Source organism: Zonotrichia albicollis, chromosome 22 (genome assembly GCF_047830755.1).
Source record: "Zonotrichia albicollis isolate bZonAlb1 chromosome 22, bZonAlb1.hap1, whole genome shotgun sequence".
NCBI classification, from domain to species: domain Eukaryota; kingdom Metazoa; phylum Chordata; class Aves; order Passeriformes; family Passerellidae; genus Zonotrichia; species Zonotrichia albicollis.
In genome coordinates this window covers 10,453,076-10,474,052 of record NC_133840.1, presented here as the reverse complement: position 1 = coordinate 10,474,052, position 20,977 = coordinate 10,453,076, and the positions used below count along the sequence as shown (strand labels likewise).

Genomic DNA, 20,977 nt, shown 5'->3' with positions numbered 1-20,977 from the left:
CAGATTTCCCTGGGGTTTGTCCCTGAGCCATAGGACAGGATCATCCCTCTGGGTGCTCCAGGGGTGTCTGGTTTGGGAATTTCAGGCCTTTTGCCCCAGATGCTCTTTCCAAAGGGCAGATTTATAATTCCTCCCTTCTTGTGTCTCCTCCTGGGTTCCTTTCCCCCTTTTTGAAGTCCTCCCTGTCACTTATGGTGTGCAGAGATGTCTCTAATAAAGAGCTCCCAAGTAGTTCAGGCAGAGTTCTGGAAGTTCACAGGATTTCTGTGCTGGAAAAGTCCAAGGCTGTCAAGACCCAGGAATTCCCAGTGCTGATGCTTTTGCAGCTTGCACAGCACTGTGTGACCTCTGGCTGCCCCAGATTCCAGTTTTCCCCAGAGACTTCCAGCCCTCCCTTGTGTCCCACCACGGAGCTCTCAGAGGTCAGGCTTTCCTCCTTCCCTGTTATTGCAGACATTGAGAGACAGGACATGGAGCTGCTGGAATCCTGAAGAAGCCATGAGGATGCTCCAGGTGCCAGGCTGGCAGAGCTGGGGGTGCTCACCTGGAGAGGGGAAGGCTCCAGAGACACATCAGAGCCCCTTCCAGAGCCTAAAGGGGGTTCATAAAAAAGAGGGAAAGGGACTTTTGATATGGGCAGATACTGACAGGACAGAGGGGAACAGATTTAAATTAAAAAATGAGAGATTTAGATTAGATATTGGGAAGGAATTGTTCCTGTGGGGCAGGGAAGGAAGGCCCTGGCACAGGGAGCTGTACCCTGAGGGTGCCTGGGCACAGCCTCCAGCTCTGTGCCCCCTCAGCTGGGGTGAACAAAAAGCATTTTTAAACCTTTAGGGAAGACAGGCTTAGCCTGCCCGGGTAAATTTTCACCTAAAGCCACGCTCTCAGCAGGGGCAGCTCTGGGAGAGCCTCATCCAAAAGTAATTTCTGGCCCCATTTGGGAATTCCAGCCCCGTAGAGATGTCCTGGACTTTGCCATCCCCTGTGACAGCCCTGCAGACCAGCCAGGCTGTTTGGTTTTCAGGCACAAGGTGGCAGTGGGAGAGCAGCTTTCCCTTTCCCTTTCCCTTTCCCTTTCCCTTTCCCTTTCCCTTTCCCTTTCCCTTTCCCTTTCCCTTTCCCCTTTCCCCTTTCCCCTTTCCCCTTTCCCTCATGCCCTGGCCAGCACAGCCCAGCCCGGGCATCCCCAGTGCCCCCATTCTTAAACCCCAAATCCCACCCCACAGGTTCCCCCTCTGTGCAGGAAATCCCATCCCTGTGAGCCCCGTGGGGTTCAGACCCTGCTCTGGCAGGATCCCCCCACAGACAGGGATGTGGGTCCAGCCAGACACGTCCTGCCAGTGTCACCCTGGGCACCAAACCTGCCACTGCCAGTGCCACCCAGGGCACCAAACCTGTCCCTGCCAGTGTCACCCAGGGCACCAAACCTGTCACTGCCAGTGCCACCCTGGGTACCAAACCCATCGTTGCCATCCTGGGCACCAAACCCATCCCTGCCAGTTCCATCCTGGGCACCAAACCTGTCATTATCACCCCAGGGCACCAAACCCATCCCTGCCAGTGCCACCCTGGGCACCAGACCCACCACACTCCCACGTTTCCCCATTTCCCTGCTCTCCTGAGCTGTCCCAGGGCACTGGGCATGGGGCACTCCCCACCTTGTGTGACCTCCCTGCCCTCCTCCTTCCTCTGCCCTGGTGATGTCCCCAGCAAGCTCACCCACCCTCTTCCAGGCCACTCCTGCTCTTGGGGTTTCTGGCTGGTTTGGAGCAAGTTTTATTGTTTTAAACTGATTTATTTTCTACCTGCCAGCACCTCAGTGGTGTGAGTGCTGTGAGCATGTCCTGAGACATGGGGAAAGGCCCCTCTTGGCTGGCACCAGGGTCCCTGGCCAAGGGGCACCAGCACCTGCCCGGGGCCACTTGGGAGGGGGAACAGCCCTGGGGCATGCAGGACAATGGGCAGGGATGGGGACACGCGGGAGCCCCTGCAGAGGGACAGGGAGTGGCTTTGTGGTGACAGCAGTGCCCTATGGCACCTCCCAGGTGAGAGTTGGGTGGAGCTGAGGGCTGTAGAGGGAATATGAACACAGCAGGTGTTCAGAGATCACTGGGGGTCAAGGGGATGCAGGGAAAACCCCAAATCCAGCAAGGAATAAAGCATCCACCTCCTCCCTGGCTCTCCAGGGGCTCCCGGATGGGAAGTGAGGTGAACACATTGCACACAGGATCTCTTTGGGGCAGGACATCCCCAAACACCTTCCCAGCCTCCATCCCTCCCCTCAGGTGCTGCAGCTCCATCCTGCCCAGCCTGAGGCACGCAGGGTCTGTCCTGATAAACACCCAGAGCTGAGGCAGGCAGGGAAGCTGGGAAATAACAGTCATGAACCATTTTAAACACTGCTGAGAGGAGCAGGAGCCTCCCAGGCAGTTTTCCAGCCCAGTGGTTCCAACAAGCTCTTGGTGTGTTTACACACAAATAACAATAATTAAAGCAAACCCAACAGAACCACGGGTGCTCCCACCACAGCACAGCCAGGAAAATAAAACCCTCTGGAAAACAATCACACCTTTTCCCTGCTGCTCAGAGCCTCACACGGGTCCAGGCATTGAGTGAGACATTCTAGGATGCAGTTACACAGGGTAACTAATCCCACTTCTGCAAGGAAGAAGATCCCCAGGGAATGGGCACAGCCCTGAGGCTCCAGGAGCTGCCAGGGATGCCAGGCTGGGGTTGTTGGGGTGTCTCTGCAGGGCCAGAACTGCACTGATGATCCCTGGCGGTCCCTTCCAGGGTATTCTGTAATTCCAGGAAAGCTTCATCCCTCTTGCCCAGGATGGGAGCAGGAGGAGTTTTGGCTCCAGGCGTGGCTGAGTCCCCTCAAGGAGCAGGAGCAGCATTTTTGGCTGGATTTGCCCCAGTGCAGCTCAACAGCACAATCACAGAGAAATGGGGGAGTGGATTACAGGGGAGTGGATTACTGTCCATAATTTCCTACACAAACTTGTGGGGTGGGGGAAACCCCTCCTTAAAACATGAAAAGCAGCTGGTTGATCCCAAGGTTTTAAGGTTTAAAGGCTCTGGTAATAAATGTTTTACCTCCTGTCTCTTCCCAGGGAGGTTTGGAGCACTGTGGGCCCCTCATTCCATGGGCCATCGAATATCAGAATAAATCACACAGACTCCATTTTCTTATTGGTGGGAAAAAACCCTTCTTTATTCACACAACTCCTTTTTATACAGTTTTACAGACCTTGTGTGGGACTCCAGTTGGTCAGGATCTTACTTGCCAATTACTTTATTGGTTGTTATTCTAAAACCAAGTTATTCTAGTAACAAGTTGTTTCCCTGTATTGATTGGTCACTCAAACCTTGCTGTGTACGTGCAGGAAAACTTGTTTGTGAGAGATTGAAAAATGAAAACTAATGGTGCAAAACCAGTTTATACAGGTGCTGTTGCCTGTTTTTTACCCAGGAATAGACTGTTATGTTAACAAACTGCTCACACCAGGATTGCTTTCACATGGGAACTTGCAAAGGGCTAAATAACAGAGCAGGCCTCATTTTATGAGGCCTTTCTCTTACAATTTTTCTGCCTTACTGCAACAATCAAATATTAAGGAACATCTTAAGCAGCATTTTTCCCTCCTCACCCTGCAACTCCAACTCTTCTGTAATTCCTGCCAGACTGAGAAGTGAATCCCCCTTCTCTGCCTGCCACTGTTGCACCCTGGAAAAGGAAATTGGTGTTAACAGTGATGGGTGAGGGCTGGGAGAAGATTTCAGGTGCATTCCCTGCTCCCTGGCAGGACTGGTGAGCAGCCAGCTCCACATCCCAGCACGCTCCCCACATTCTGGTTTCGGGATGTGCATCTCAGGAAAATACATTGTGAAAAACACGTTCACTCTCCTGTGAAAATGTAAAAAGTTTAATCAAGGACAATGGGAGACAAGGACCATAGAGCAAAGGTTATTAGGGTTGGCACTCAGCCAACAGCACTCTGCCATTTTTGGGGATACCCCTTAAATACCTTTTAATTACATCAGCCTGTTGCATATTCATAGACCCTTATGCATATCCATAAACTAGTTTACATTTTCCAGGATATTTTACATGGCCCCTCCTTGGTCTGCCTTTTCAGAGCATGTGTGTTTCTTGGCTGTGGTTTTGGCTCCTCTTTATCACTTCCAGTTTGGGCCTTGGTCCATTCTTTCCTCAGAGGGTTGTAAGAAACAACTGCTCTCTTCGAAAATTTAAAGATATTTATTAAACCTTGACAAAAATACAACAAAAGGACTATATAAGGAAAAAGTTGCATGCTGAGAACTGCCCCTCGTGAATACCACATGGCCAGTTCATCTTCAAGCTGGATGCTCAGTCTTTTATACCCCGGGGGTTGCATCAGCCAGCCCTGGCCCCTCCCAAGGTCTGTCAGTCAGCTCTTCTGTGCCATTCATCAGTGCAGACAGCTTTGTACCTGGATTGGAGCTCAGGTGTTGCCATGCCCACCCCCTGAGCACCCCCAAGCTTTTCCATTCCCACCTGCCCCATGCCAGGGACACCTGTGCAGCTTCTTTGTGCCTGTCCTGGACAGCCCAGGCTGTGTGATGGCAACAATACAGGGGGGAAAGGGAACTGTGGGGAGAGCAGAGGGCATCTAAACTACAATAACATAACTGTACATCACTAAAGCTTTTCTTAATATTCACACAATAGTCATCCCTTAATTGTGAGAGCCAATCATCTCATTATCCATCTATAACAGGGTGAGGGCTGATGGTTGGCAGATCTGTACAGGTGTCCTCATTCTGTGTTCATGAGATGTTATCCCATCTGTGAAAAACGCCAATCACTTGTTTTGAAAATTTAAAAAGTTTAATTGCAATAAAATAGTTATAAAATAGTACTGTAATTAGAGTAATAATAATTTGGACAATTTGGATTAGGATAATATGAGACAATAAAAATGAAGCGTTATGGACAGTTCAGGTACCTCTTTCTGGGCAAAATAAGCCCAAAAAAGGACCCACATTAACAGAGGATTAACCCTTAAAAGCAACAGCCTGTTGCGTATTCATACACCTCATCCATGATGCATAAATTCCATTCAAACACAGGATTCTGTCTGGGCAGTGTCAGCTTCTTCCTCTGAATCCTGATTGTGTCTTCATGGCTGAGCCATGCAGGAAGAAGTTCATTTCTTCTGATAATGGACCAATAAATTCTCTTTCTTTGAAAGATTTAGGTGTCCTGTGGCTGCTATCTGGTGCAAATACCTCATTCCTTTCTTAAAAAAAATCCCACATACAGGGTTGCTATTTTAACTACAAAAATTAAATTTTAACTACAAAACTACATTTACCATACTATTAAAATGTTAACATAGCCCTACTTAAAAAATTAATACAGCATAAATTTCTAACATAACACATATAATATTCATTTTAATATTTGCGAAAATCCAATCATAAAATATGCATTTTTCACACATCCAGGCAGGCATTTTAACACAAGCACACTGATATCAGCTCTTTCACTATGTCCTAGGGCGACGTTATGATGCTTGTATCCCCATTGGTGTGTTCTGTTCATGCTGGATATCATGTTCTGTGCCTCCAAGACTGGCTCTAAGGAGCAGAGTTTTGTTTTGGTTTTGCTCTCAGCCGCTTCCCCACAGCTGGCGGGGCACAGAGACAGGGCAGTACATGGTGCTGCTTTTGCTTTTTGCTTCTTGCTTCTGCTTTCTGCTGCTTTTTGCTCCTGCTCATTAGTTAGTTTAGCTAAGCAGTCTGAATTTTCCCTGGACTGTTTCTTCTTTCCCTTTTTTGGACCCACTCGAGCCTGCTCCGGGCTGGGCCCTGGGAACAGCGAGAGTTTGCACCTTGTGGCTGCAGCAGCTGCCCCAGAACAGGAGGGACTGAGAACAGAGCGACCACCCCAGAGAGACTTTCTGAATTTGTTCTGAATTTGTCATCTTTGTCAGAGCAGTGACAGAGTGGTGTCACCTGGTATTGTTCATTCTGTGTGCTGGGGGTGCTGTGCCTGTTAAATAAACAGGTTTTTCCACTTCTCTCCAAGGAATTCTTCCCGACCCAGTTAGGAGGGGCTGTGTGGGTTTGCTTTCTGGAGGGGCCCCTTTGGAGGTTTTCTCCCAAATTTGCCGTAAAAAAGGACATTTACCTAATCCCATTGGGATGAATATTATTTCGGTAAAGCAATTGTTGCTTCGTCAGGACTTAATCAAAATATTGGAGAAGATAAAGAAGAATGAGCAGAAAGCCCTGGTAACTGTTCACCACAAGGTGAAAAAATACACCATGTCATAGAGAGAGTAAGGAAAGATGCTGAACACAGGTGGTGGGATACTCCTTTTGGGTGGTCACCTACTGCCACAAGTGTCCTGAACAATATGTGTCATCCCATCATTGTCCTTTTGAGTTTTGTTTTGTGTGGGTTTGCTTTCTGGAGAGGCCCCCTTTGGAGGTTTTCTCCTAAATTTGCCCTAAACCAGGACATATGTCTAAGCTTAATTAACAACAGAAATAAAAGCTGTATCTTTATAACAAAGTTACTTTAATATCACACATAGAGAATCCATTTTAACATTTGCAACAAGCCAATATTATAATGTGTGTCTATGTGAAAAATGCGCATTTTATGATTGGCTTTTCACAGATATTTAAATGAATATTATATGTGTTATGTTAGAATGTTATGCTGTATTAATTCTCTTAAGTTGTGTGTTAAATATAGTTTTAAGTTATAACGTAATGTTAAAATAGAAACTAAGCTAGGTAAGATACTTTTTATAAAGAAAGGACTCACAGTGAGATAGCGGCCACAGCACACCTAAATCTTTCAGAGAAAGAGAATTTATTGCTCCATTATCAGAAGAAACGAACTTCTTCCTGCCTGCTCAGACCTGAAAATGCAGTCTGGATTCAGAGGAAGAAGCTGACACTGCCCAGACAGAATCCTGTGTTTGAATGGAATTTATGCATCATGGATGAGGTGTATGAATATGCAACAGGCTGTTGCTTTTAAGGGTTAATCCTCTGTTAACGTGGGTCCTTTTTCGGGCTTATGTTGCCCAGAAAGAGGTACCTGGACTGTCCGTAACTCTTTGTTTGTACTGTTTCATATTATCCTAATCTCAATTGTTCAAATTTTTATTACTCTAATTATATTGCTATTTTAATAACCATTTTGTTATGATGAAACTTTTAAAATTTTCAAAACAAGTGATTGGCATTTTTCACATCTGTAACACTGTTCTGCCTGGGCTCGCTCTGCTGCCAGCAGCAGCGGTGATTAATCTGCGATCTCCGGAGCTGTGAGATATCCATCAAAGGCCTGAGGAGAGGGCCTGCCGCTATTGAAACAGTTTAACCACTGATGGCATTATAATTATCTCGCTATCAACTGCAACAAAGCCGCTCGGCAGGAGCTGCTCCGCTTAAACGCAGGAGGTCAAGGGAATTACCCGAGCGGGAAGGGAAGGGAGAGCCGGCCTGGCTCGGAGGATTGCCGATAATTAATGGCAATTATAATTGATAGTGGGGCCGAGCTCTTGTCAGGCCACTGGGTCACACGCTCAGCGGCTGGATGGGCTCTTCTGGCTCTTCCCAGCGAGGATTTGGGATGAGTGAAGCCTCTGCACCAAACGTGAAGGGCTCCTGGCTCCAGGGTGTGAGAAATGGTACTCATTTCCAAGACATTTAAAAGGTTTATTAAAACCTTATCAAAAACACAATGGCAGAGTGAATAGAGAAAATATTACAGCACCTGGAGCAGAGGATTTTCCCCACCCTGTGCTCACCCACACTATGGAGGTTTCCCCTTTTAACCCTTTAGCTCCCCCAAAGTTCTGTCCACAGACTCCTCCTTCCCTGCCCAGTGCTGGAGATCCCTGCCTGACACCTTGATTGGAGCTCAGGGGCTGCCACAGGAACGAGTGACCCTCCCAAATGTCCCCAACCCAGGGCACCCTGTGGGGTTTTCAGGGTCCCCCGTGGCAGGAAGGAAAGGATGAATCTGACTCCATGTTCTTAGGAGGCTAATGTATTATTCTACTCTATTCTATTCTATTCTATTCTATTCTATTCTATTCTATTCTATTCTATTCTATTCTATTCTATTCTTACAGAAGGCTTAATAAGATACTAATGAAAAACCCCTGACTCTCTCCAGAGTCCTGACACAGCTGGACCATGATTGGTCATTAATTAAAAACAATTAACATGTTGTATAAACAATCTCCAGCCATATTCCAACACAACAAAACACAGGAAAAGCAAATGAGACAATATTGTTTTCCTTTTTCTCTGAGGCTTCTCAGCTTCCCAGGAGAAGAATCCTGGGCAAAGAGGCTTTTTCAGAAAATATAACAGTGACACCTGTGATCATTGACAGTGATCTCATCCTTTTCCCCCTGTATTGTATTTTTGGGGTGCCCCGACAAAGGAAGGAATGATGAATCTGACTCCATATTTTCAGAAGGCTAATTTATTATTTTATGATACTATATCATATTAAAGAATACTATACTAAACTATATTAAAGAATACAGAAAGAATACAGAAATTACTGAATGTTAAAAAGATAATAATGAAAACTCCTGACTCTCTCCATAGCCCCAACACAGCTTGGCCCTGATTGGCCAAAGAGTGAAAACAACTCACAGCAGAATCCAATGGAACAATCACCTGTTGGTAAACAATCTCCAAACCCATTCCACATGGGCAAAACAGAAGAGAAGCAAATGAGAGAAGAATAGTTTTCCTTTTCTCTGAGGCTTCTCAGCTTCCCAGCAGAAAAATCATGGGCAAAGGGATTTTCCAGAGAATGTGAATCCCACTCCCCTGGATCTCCATGGGTGATCTTCACAGGCCCATCCCACACCTCAGAGAGACCTGTCCCCCAGCACCAGGGATTTCTGCTGCTTGAAAGCAGGATCCACCCATTGTCTGCCCTTACTCATGGCACAGTGTAACAGCTGAAATGAGAGATGTGGGACTCCAGGCAGTTCTCCAAAATGCAGTTTATTGTATCCAAAATGCATTTATTGTATGCAAAATGCAGTTTATTGTATACAGAATGCAGTTTATTGTATACAAAATGCAGTTTATTCCATCCAAGGTGTTCCAGCTGCCAGGGTCGTGGGTGACAGAGCTGTGCCCACAGCTGTCAGCTCCAGCTGCAGCCAGGCCTGGAGACCTTTTGGTTTTGGTTACAATGCATTACAGACTTTTCTTTGCTGAGCATCTTCATACAGTAGAACCAATCTATACCTTAACCTTTATCTATAGCTTGTCATAAGTACTGTAATTACCATATTCATGTTACTGTTTTCCAATCACTAACAGTCAGTACATTACAGTTTAAGCTAGAAGTTGTTTTCTTGCAGGGGAAAATTCTGAGACCTTTTTTCTACTTGCCACATTTGCTGCCTTGTTTGCCGGTGCTCTCTTTCTGCTTGGTAAAAACATCTTGTTTGGGGTGGGTTTATCCTTTGCTCTAAGCCATAAAAACCCCTTCTAACTAACACACCCTTTGCCTCCTTGGTTATCCAGTGAGACTGGCTTAGCAATTCTTTTCTTCTACATCAAACCTTGCTTCCATCTCTATTCCTTCATCAGACTCTACATTTAAAAATCTTTCTGTCATGCACACATATCTGTGAGACTTTCTTGTCAAAGTTTCATCCTTCCCAACAGCTGGGAGCTCTTGGAATCTGAAAAACCCATGGCTCTGGCCGGGGCAGCCCCATGTGCCAGCCTGTGCCAAGGCACTGCAGCAGGATGGGCACCAGTTGCTGGCAGGAGCTGTGCTAATGTCTCCTTAGCAATAAAAAGAGGGGGGAAAAAGGATTTGGATTTTGATTTTAGGCACTTTGATTAAAATTTAATCAAGGGCTGATTTCCCACCCAAAATGAGTGCCCAGGGAAGAAAGCAGGAGGGGAGGAATCCAAACACACACAAAGAACAAAACCATCAGGAGAGAGAACAAGAATAAGGGGAAAACAAAGTAAGAGGAAAAGAAGAAGAAAGATGAAACAGGAAAGAATGAGAGAGAGTGAAAAAAAAGCTGAAGTGGAAATAAGCAATCAAAAGGAATAACAAAGGAAAAGGAGCAAACAAAGGAAAACACAGAGAGAATAAAGGAGCAAGAGGGGACAGGGGTGGAGCAAACTCCTGCAGAGAACAAAGAGGGGATGTGAGGCAGCCCAAGACACAAAACTGAGACAAGACAGCACTGAAGACAAAGAGAAAGTGGAACAAAAATAGCACCAAAGTGGAAACATGAAGGGAGTGCAGGTCCCTGGGAGCTGACTCTGGGCAAGGGGCAGAGCTGGGCAGGGGGTGAGCCGGGGCCAGGCACGGCTCCTGGGCTGGGGACAGAGGGAAAGGGGACAGGAGAGCCCAGCTGGGACTGTCCCCTCAGCCCCAGGCTGCTGGAGAGGAGACAGCTCTGCCCAAGGGACCCTCCTTTGGGGGGAGCATCCTCAGATGCTCAGAGCTGGGCAAGAAATGCAGAAGGAGCCGTCCTTTCCTTAATGATCCTTCCTCTCCACAATGATCCCTCCTTTCCTTAATAACCCCTCCTTTCCATAGAGATTCCTCCTTTCCACAACGATCCCTCCTCTCCACAGTGCTCCCTCCCTCCCCATTCTGAGCTGTCCTGTCCTTTCCTCCTCCCAGTGTCACTTTGGGCTCCAGATGCCCCCAAGGCAGCTGTGCCAGGGGCAAGGCCAGCGCTGGAGCTGCTGCCAGCTCTGGGTAACACATCCCAGGAAGGGTGAAAATCTCTGTGCAGCTGCTGGGGGAGATGCCAGGGAGGGACTTGGGTGAGAAGCAGCCCAGCAGGGACCAACCAGGGCAGGAGCTGCTCCAGGGGCAGAGATTCCCCCAAGATTCCATGGAACAGCTGGGCCCCTGCAGCCCCTGGGGATCCAGAGGTGAGCAGAGACCCCTGGAGAGCCCCCCTGGAGCAGGGGGAGATGCCCCAGGAGAAGCTGCAGCCCCTGCAGAACCCCCTGCAGCTCTTTCAGGAGCTGTGGCCCATGGGGGATCCATGCTGGAGCAGCTCCTGAAGGACTTTATCCCATGAGAGGGACCCCAGGGCGGCACAGGGGGAGCTGAGGAAGGATCCACAGGCAGAGTGGGATGGACCAAGCCCATCCCATCCACCTGCAGCTCCTGGAATGGCAGAGCTGGGAATGGCTGGGGGAAGGTGAGCCTGGGCTGTTGGGGTTTCAGTTTGTCTCTCACCACCCACCCCATTTGTACTTGTAATTAATGAAATTATTGTTCCCCAGATCAGTATCCTGCCCATGGTGGTGCCTGCTGCGTGCCCTCTCCCTCCCCAGGAATTTTCCATGGGATTTTCTCCCCCTGCCATGCCAGGGAGGGTGGCTGGCAGCAGCTGGGTGTTCACCAGAGCCAGCCAAGGCCATGCCCACACAGCTCTCCCAGCTCAGCATCTCCACAGACCCGGTGTTGGGGAAGATGAAACAGGAAAGCCTTACCAATATGATTGTCTGGCAAAAGATTTTGAGAATATAGAAACTATAAGTGAGATTGAAATGAAAGCAAGCATTGAGATACCTCAGTTACTGAACACCTGGAAAACAATGGTGTGGCCAGCTGAAGGTGATCCCCTTTTGATGGAACAACATCCTCTGCTTGCAGACAGGCCCAAGGGTCAGAGCAGACCCTACAGCTTGGCAGAAGGGGCCCAAAGAGGAGATTTTAGGGTTTAAAATGTAACACAGTGTGGTAATGTAGTGATTCTTATAGGCTGTATGGAAATGCTGTAGGATTTGTATCTTGTACTAGATTGGTCAGTGAGAATCAGAATATTCAACACAGAAGATTTATTGTACAGTAACGGGAACCTCGCTCTCTTAGCTCTCGCCTCTTACCCCTTTTGCTCTCTCACCCTCTCATCCTCTCTCCCCCTCTCTTCTCTCAGCCTGCTCTGAGCTGTGTTTGGCAGCTCCCAGCAGGGCCCTGCCCCCAGGCCCTTTGCAATAAACCCCAAGTTCCTGACCTGGCTGCAGAGATCTCTGCTCTCCATCCATCCCCGCCGTCCTGCCCCTGATGCTCCCACACCCTGGGAAGTTCCTGCACTGCCTGGCATCCCTGGGCTCTGTCCTGCCACCCAGAGCTGCATTCCTGGGCCAGTTTTCCAAGAATGAGGCTTCCATGGTGGGGAATCCTGCTGGAAACACCTCAGCTCCTCACAGGAGTTCAGGAGGCTGGAAGGATCCCTGTGGTGGCTCTTCCACTCTCAAAATTCAGCTGCTGCCATTGCTGAGTGCAGCTCAGCTCAGCCTCTTGTGCCCCTCTGGACCGTTTTCCCTCAGGCTTGGATTTCCCAGAGCACAATCAGGAATTAATTCCTGCCTGGGTTCTTGCCCATAACAATAAAACCTGGGGTTACAACAGCCAGGAAAGACACTTGGAGAGCTCTTACCCCTCTGAGACACCAGGTGGGATTGAAACAAGAATTTTTCCTGTGGAATCCTTGGTTGCTGTGGAAAGGTCCCAGAGACCTGGCTCCAGGGCGTTGTGGGGCTCCTGCCTGCAGGAAGACTTAAAACCACCATTGATTTGGGGAATTTTTTGATTTATAAGAACATTGATTCCAGGAACCCCCTGCCCCAACACTCAGGACCAGCCACCCCAAAAGATCTTGGTTGTTGACAGGTTGTTCCTGCCCCTGCTCAGAAGCAGGAGGGGAAGGAATTCTGGCAGGGGGGTTCCGGTCAGAGGAGCAATCCTTGATGCAGAGGAGCAGGGTGGCTGCTGCAGATGGTGAGCCCTGAAGGAGCATTCCAGAAGGAATATCAGGAGCCCCTGGAGCCCCTCCCCAGGCTGTTCCTTTCTCACTGCCCTGAGCACAGCCAAGCTCAGCTCCATATGGAATCCAAAGCCTCTAGACCAAATTCCCAGCTGGAGGAGTCACCCAAAGCAGCAGGAGATGGGAGCTGCCCCTTTTCCCTGGGATAAATCCCCACCTGAGCCCTTCCTGGGTGAGGGGCAGCTGAGATGGGCAGTGTTTGTCACACTGATCCTATGGGTTGTGACACAACCCACGTGCTCCTGACAGGATCTCCTGGGTGGTGGACATTGCTGGGCGCTGGAGCTCCTCGGTTCTGCTGCGATTTTATTTGGTTGTGTTGCTGTGATTCCCAACCCAGCAGTGGGAACTTCCCTGAATCCTGAGGGAGCTGAGGAGCTCCCCTGGCTCCAGGGTCTTGTGGGGCTCCTGCCTGCAGGGAGACTTAAAGCCATCATTGTTATGGGGAATTTTTTGATTTATAGGAACATTGATTCCAGGAACCACCTACCCCCCAACACTCAGGATCAGCCACCCCTCAAGATCTTGGCCTTGCAGTAAAATGAGCTCAGCCCCCCACATTACTCATCTGGAAGGGTTTATTTCTGTCCCTAAAGTGGCCCAAAGTCTTTCTGGTGTTTAAAGGATTGTTTAAGTTTGGCAGTGCCAGAGGAGAGACCTCAGTCCTTCATCAAGTCAAGGGAAATATAGGTTGAATATTAGGAAAAAAGTTTTTTACAGAAAGGGTGATAAAGTTCTGGAATGTTCTGCTTGGGGAGGTGCTGAAGTCCCCATCCCTGGGTGTGTTTAACAAAGCCTGGATGTGGCACTGGGTGCCAGGGTTTAGTTGAGGGGTTGGGGATGGGTTGGACTTGATGATCTTTGAGGTCTCTTCCAACCTGGTCATTCTGTGTATTCTGTGAAATGATTCCATTGTGCTTGGAAATCCCTTGGAAATGCAGCTGAGACTCCTGACGGCCACAAATGCTTTTCCCAGTCCCAGCCCAAGCAAGGATGGCTTCTTCCCATCAATGGGGAGGAGCAGCAGAGTTCCCAGTGCCTCCTTCCCCCTTGAGGTCTCAGCTCTGTGGCCACAGGCAGTGGATCAGTGCCCAGTTGTCTCAGTGGTCATTGGCAGTGGATCAGTGCCCAAATGCTCCGCGGCCATTGGGAGCCCCTGAGTTCAACTTTCAACATTGAATGAGACCTTAGTGTCATTTGAGGGCTTAGAGAGAACCTTCTGGATGTTCTGCTCTGTGCCTTGGGCAGCACAAAGCTCCTGCACAGGAGCAGTCCCTGCTGCCTGCAGAGGTCGTGGTCAATGGCTCAGAGTCCTGCTGGACATCAGTGGCCAGCTTTGTCCTCAGGGTCAGATTTGGGGCCAATGGAATTTAAATATCCTCATCAATGGCACATGAAGGGATCAAGGGCACCCAGCAGGTGACACCAAGCTGAGGGTGCAGTGCCACCCCTGGAGGTTGGGGCCATCCAGAGGGACCTGGGCAGCTCCAGGAGAGGCCCTTGGGAATCTCAGGAAGTTTAACAAGGCCAAGTTCAAGTTGGGGCAGCGCCTGGGATCCATCCAGGCTGGGATGAGCAGCTGGAGCAGCCCTGGGGTTGCTGTGGGTGACACTGGGCACGGCCCAGCCCTGAACCCCCAGCCCTGGGCTGATCCCAGCAGGGCAGGGATGGCAGGGATGGGGATTGTGCCCCTTGCCCAGGTGAGCCCCCACCTGCAGAGCTGCCCCAGCCCTGGCCCAGCACAGGCAGGAGCTGGAGCCTCTGGAGGAGCCCAGAGGAGGCTCCAGGATGAGCAGAGGGATGGAGCAGCTCTGCTGGGAGGAAAGGCTGGCACAGCTGGGAATGCTCACCTGGACAGGAGAAGCTTTGGGGTCACCTCAGGGTGGCCTTGCAGGGCCTGGAGGAGCTCCAGGAGACCTGGAGAGGGACTGGGGACAAGGATGGAGGGACAGGACCCAGGGAATGGCTCCCACTGCCAGAGGGCAGGGATGGATGGGATATTGGGAATAGGGAATTGTTCCCTGTGAGGGTGGGCAGGCCCTGGCACAGGGTGCCCAGAGCAGCTGTGGCTGCCCCTGGATCCCTGGCAGTGCCCAAGGCCAGGCTGGACAGGGCTGGGAACAGCCTGGGACAGGGGAAAGGCACTGATGGGCTTTAAGGTCCAAGCCAAACCATTCTGGGATTCCATGATTCCATCTGCTCTGAAGCAAATTGAACCATTTTCCAACATGGATCTTGCCCCTGGGTGGGAAATGCTCCCCACAAGGGCTCAGGTTTCCATCCTGTGCCATCCTGCAGGAGCCCTGTGGCTCCAGAGCCCAGCAGGGCTGGATGTGCCCCTGTCCAGGTGACACCTGGGTGCCCTCCCCTGGGTGCCCCACCTCCCTTTGGTCACAGAGACCCTTCCCTGACCCAGGAAAGCACCAACCCAGTGCTCAGGAGATCCTGGGTGGAAGGAATGGGTTCAAGGAGAGCTCCAGGTGACACCAGGAACATTTAGGGCCAGCCTGGGCTGGGGAATGCAGGTGATGCTTTACTGGCCACATCACATCTCCTTCCAGCTTGTGGGGTGAAACTGATCCTGGAAAGTGGCAGCAGCAGGGATGGATGGGATGGGAGTTAATCTGTGCCCACCATCTCTCTTGATCTCCCCTTCATTTCCATTTCTTTCAAAAATGGAAGCTTTATTAAAACAGCAGCACTTTTCTATGAAATGCAGAGGAATGACTGCCTCTGTATCTCAGAGAGAATATTTTGAAAATCACTCAAGAGGCAACGCTCAAATCAGATATTTAATAAGAATCACTTGGAGATCACTTCTTAAAGCAATTAACAGATGATTAGAGATAAGCGAGATGCAACAACGAGACCCAGATCTCAGATTTCTCCCGGGGTCACCCTGCAGTCACCAGCGGTGTCAGGACAGAACAGCAGAGGCAATTCCCACTTTCCAGCCTGATTCTGCTCCTGTTTCCTGCAGTTTGGAAGCTGGAGCAGGGAGAGGGGGCCAACACCTCCCCGGGGCTCTGCCCCGCTGAGGGTCCTGGAGCCCAGGGTTCATCTCCACCTTCCCCTCCTGCTGCTGGCTCGGGGGCTGCTCTTCCTTCTGGAGCACGAAGGGAAGGCAGGGGTGAGCCTGAACGTTCCGAGGGATCCCAGGGCTCAGCAGCAGCAGCAGCAGGATCCTCGTGCTGTCCCTGGGTGTCTGTGCCACCTGGCAAGGGGACGTCAGTGGCACCAGGGGCTGGGGACAGCCAGGGACTGGACAGAGCCAGGGACTGGACAGAGCCAGGCCCTCCTGGCCTGGGTCTCAGCACAGCCAGGATGGAGCCCAGGAGCAGCCACACATCCCATCTGTGGGGCTGGGACCTCACCCCACCACTGTGACATGTGACAAAAGCCATCTGCTGCCACCCTGGCCACTGGCAGGGCTGAATCTCAGCACAGGCAACACCCCGGGGCTGTCTGGCTGCTGATCCTGACCCACACAGCCTCTCCCTGCAATATTTGCTCAGTTTAAGGGCGTTTTACCAGCTGGACCAGAGCTGTGGGGTCTCCCAGCCCTCAGGGTGTCCTGGATCACCAGGAAATTGATTTCTTAGAAGGCAGCAACAAAGGCAGGGGGAGATGGCTCATGCACCCACAGAGCTGTGGTAATTTCGGGTTTGGAAGTGCTCAAATTTATTACACAAGGGATGATGCAACAGCGAAAAAGAGAGCAAAATTCTACATTGACTCTCTACTCTGCAGGTCAGGACAACTAAGAGGTTTTACTTCATTAAGGAAGGCAGGGGGAAAAAATCAGAGACAGCCCCAGTGGTTGAGGGAGCCTTGTAAAGCCTAAATGAACAATCAGTCCTAGGTGATGCTAGTTTGCTGTAGAAGGAACAATGAAATAGATTTGCTTCTGATCAATAAATTACTAAAACATCAGTTATAAACCTGCTGCATGGCATTGGAAATTCAGCTCATTAAACATCCAGGGAGCTTCATCCTGATGCAAATGGAAGACAGGCATGAGTGCTCTGCAGCAAAGGACTCTGTGCACATCCCAGCTTGGGAAACATATTTACACATCCGTCTCATATATTAATCTATTTGAGTGCACCCTAGCCAGAGGGCAGCCACAAAGAGGATTATTCTGGGAGGAGGGCAGGAGATGGGCTGGTTTCTCCTCCCTGCTGAGCAAAGCCTGTGCCCACCCACGTGCAGCAATGCTGCAGGGTCCTGTTTCCCTTCTCCAGGCAGCCCCAAGCAGAGGACTCCTAGGTGGATTTGGCAGCCAAGAGTTGGTAGCCAGGACTATTGTGAGCCAAAAATAAATCAGGTGAGATCCCTCCACCAGAGCAACAAGGCTGAAGTGGCCTCAGGGCCAGGAATTTCAGCCAAGCTGGCATTTGCTGGGGCCTTGGCCTCCCTGCCTGTCCCTTTCCCAGCCCAGGAAGGGCTGCAGTGGCTCTGGAGGACCTTGGCCAGGCCTGAGCAGGCAGGACAGGGGTGCCCAAGGCTCAGGGGACATTCCTGCTGCCACCCAGAAGGGCAGGCAGACATCCCAGGGATCCCTTTGGGATCTCCGCGGAGGGAGGTGCTGGCTTGGCCAGCAGTGTGTGGGTGATGGAGAGGGGCAAGGGGAGCTCAGGGGTTTATTACACTGCATTGTTTTGGGTAAGTTGTGTGATTAGGGGGTTGGAAAGATCCCTGGGAGCTGCTGGGGGGTGTTTTGCTTCTCCAAAACTCAGGGAAGGGAAAAGGGAACAAGGATCCAGCAAAACACCCCATCCTTCAAACTCAGCCACTTTGGGGTTTGGGAACATTCTCCTCTCCCGAGCTCATCAGTTTCCACACTTGCCAGGCAGGTCTGTCCAGGGTTGTGGTGCAAACCTCCCCAGCCCGTTGGGAGAGCTTGGAGTTGTGTGGGGAAAGCAGAAATTCCCTGTCAGTGAATGCTGCCAGGCTGCTCCAGCAGGGAATGGGGCACCTCTTGGAGAGCTGGCCAGAGGAAAAAGCAGTTCTGAGCCAGCCCCACACAGCTGGGATCAGCTGGAGGAGACTCACACGTGGTAAAAATAAAGCCACAAGTGCCCATCTGCCCCAGGTCCTGTCCCAGGAACACGAGGAAAGCTCTGGTTGATATTCCATCCTATCCAAAGGAGTCCAGGTGGATCAGTCCCCTCAGTCGTGGCTCGAGTTAGACTCCCCTGACTCCTGCAGCCTCTACTTGATGAAGTTTTTAATTGTCCACCTCTGGCCCGTGCAGCTGCGGAGAATCAGGTCAATGCCAGCCATGCCCCTGTTCTCCACCTCCAGGCACCGGCCCGTGCCCTTATTCAGGATGGCTCCGTTCTGCATGTGAGGAGATGGGAAAAGATAGAAAAAAGAAGATATTAATAGCCTGAATTAATTGCCTGGGAAACAAAGCAGGAGCAGGAGAGCAGCCCTGGGCACTGCTGGAAGGGACACACAGCTGGGTAAGAAGGCAATGCAAGCAATAAAATAATTCCCCAAATAAATGGAGTGAGCATCCCCTGTCCCTGACAGCACCCAAGGGACACCTGTAACCTTTAAATCCCAGAGCTGCTGGGAACTGGGACCGTCTGGAAAAGCTGCATCATTGTCCTGGGCTGTGAGATGTCTGTGTGTTCTATCCCCACCTGTCAGAGCTGGGGCAGTTCTCTGCTGTTCTTGGGCAGTTTTTTCTTTCTCTCTCCCACAGCCAATCCTCCCTCCAGGAGATCTCTGCTCTCCATGGCCACTGAGTGTCCCTGCAGGGCTGATCCAATCCCAGCATCCCATGGGCAGATGCTCCGCCCAGGGGAGGAGCCAAGCATTCCTACCTGGATCCAATCTGAGCCTGGCCCAGCACAGCAGCCTTTGCCCCCTGCATTGCCAGAGGAGCAGCTTTCTGCTGCCCTGCATGGCCAGAGGGAGCCCAGGCCCATCTGCAGCAGCCCTGGAGCTGCAGAGGAAAACTCCCCCCTTGTGCAGGATCCCTGCTGCAGCAGAGCCACAGCTGGCACTGCAGGAGGGCTGAGCCCCCATGACACACAGGGGGCAGGGCATGGTCTGACTCTGGCAGGGTTGTTTTGTATTACTGCATTTTAATTTTTATTTTTCCTATTAAAAACTGTTATTTCTAGTCCCATATATTTTCCTGAGAACCCTTAATTTTAAAATTATAATAATTCAGAGGGAGGGGGGTTTATATTTTCCATTTCTAGGGAGGCTCCTGCCTTCCTTAGCAGGCACTGGCTTTTCAAACCCAGACAGTTATTTACACTCTGCTTTGGGACAGAAGTGTTATTTACAGTTATTTACAGTTATTATTATTTTATAATTCTGCTTTGGGACAAAATGGATTTCACTCTTCATCCACAAGAAACAAAGGAATCTGGAAGTCATTGGCAGATCAGACATAACCAGATCCACTTTTCTGCTACCAGGAAGGAAAACTTTGATTAGAAATTGTCCCGAAATGCTGCCCTGATCCCTCTTAACCTCCTCCCTCTGCCCCAGGACCTGGAATTTGCTGTGCCATGGCATCATTTCCCCTTTGTTCCACCCCATCCCAGGGGCTGTGTCCCAGCCAAGCCTTAAGAAACAGCAGAGGTGTGGCCACATTTCTCCTCACAGAGAAAAGCAAGGCACAACTTCCCAAGGATATTTCTGGGAATGGCAGTGAGGAACCTCAGAGAGAGAAAAACCAATTCTTATCTCAATTGCTGCTCCTGTGTTGTCCACAAGTGGAATGCACTGGGGAAGGTTGTTTACCTGAAGGGAACTGGTAATTGGATTCTGGTGTGAGTGTTTTGATTCAGTGACCAATTGAATCCAGGTGTGTGTTGGGACTGTGGGCTCACAGTCATGAGATGAGTGCAGTTGAGTTGGGTGTTTGTGCAGATTCAGTTTGCAGATGTATTGTAATAGAATAGAGAATAATATAATAATTATTATATTATAATAATATATATAATATATGAATATATGCTATACTATTATTAGATTTACTATATTACATATATTATATATAATTATATAATATATAGACTGTAATATATATATTATAATATATATTATGTACTCTCCATAATAGAATAATAAAACAAATAATAATAATAAATAATATAATTATAATATAATAATGAAATAAAATCAGTATAATATAATAAAATAATAATTTCATTTTATTACTCTATATTAATAGAGTAACATAATAAAATTATTATTTTATTATATTACTCTAATATTTTTATTTTGTTCTTAATTTTACTTATTATAAACAATAAAAAATAAAATCAATAATAAATTAAATAAGTAAAATTAAATAAAAATAAGTAAAATTAAATAAATAATAATAAGTAAAAATATTAAAGTAAATAATAAGAAAAATTAATAATAAATTAAATTAATATAATAAAAATTAATAGAGTCATATAATAAAATAATTAATTAGCTTTCTGATATCAGTGGAGTCAGATGTGTCATTTCCTCTCCTCGCTGGGGGTCACCTGTTCCCATGCACAGGTGGGCACACCCAGGGCAGCCCCAGACCCACCTGGATGAAGCTCCAGCGCTTGTGGAGGCTGCTCTTGACCTTGTCGCAGTCCAGCAGCTGCGGGAAGCGGCTCTTGCCCGTGTCCACCAGGCAGCGCGTGTCGGGCAGCAGCGTGGTGGTGCCCAGGGCCCCCAGGTGCAGGAAGCCCTCCCTGGTGTACCGAGCCAGCTGGGGACACACGGAAATGCTGTCAGTGAATGCTCCAGGCTGCTCCAGCAGGGAATGGGGCAGCTGGAGAGCTGGCCACAGGGAACAGCAAAACCTCCCCATCCTTCAAACTTGGCCCCTTTAGGGTTTGGGAATATTTTCAGTTGTGTGGGAAAGCAGAAATTCCCTGTTAATAAATGCCCCCAAACCGCTCCAGCAGGGAATATGGCACCTCTTGGAGTGCTGGCCAGAGGGAACAGCAAAACCTCACATCCTTCAAACTCAGCTCCTTTAGGGTTTGGGAATATTTTCAGTTGTGTGGGAAAGCAGAAATTCCCTGTCAGTAAATGCTACCAGGCTGCTCCAGCAGGGAATGTGGCAGTTCTGAGCCAGCTCCACACAGCTGGGG

General features: G+C 49.4%; 1 protein-coding gene across 1 annotated transcript in view; it reads right to left on the bottom strand.

Annotated features, from left to right (window-relative positions):
* Positions 1 to 15,643: 15,643 nt before the first annotated feature.
* GALNT17 (polypeptide N-acetylgalactosaminyltransferase 17) overlaps positions 15,644 to 20,977 on the bottom strand; it is a 237,154-nt gene continuing 231,820 nt past the window's right edge. The window contains exons 10-11 of the mRNA XM_074557284.1: positions 20,422 to 20,589; positions 15,644 to 18,212 (exon numbers count right to left, since the gene is read on the bottom strand). Of these exons, the coding sequence (XP_074413385.1) occupies positions 18,084 to 18,212; positions 20,422 to 20,589 (297 nt within the window). The 3' untranslated portion in view covers positions 15,644 to 18,083. The remainder of the gene's footprint in view (positions 18,213 to 20,421; positions 20,590 to 20,977) is intronic.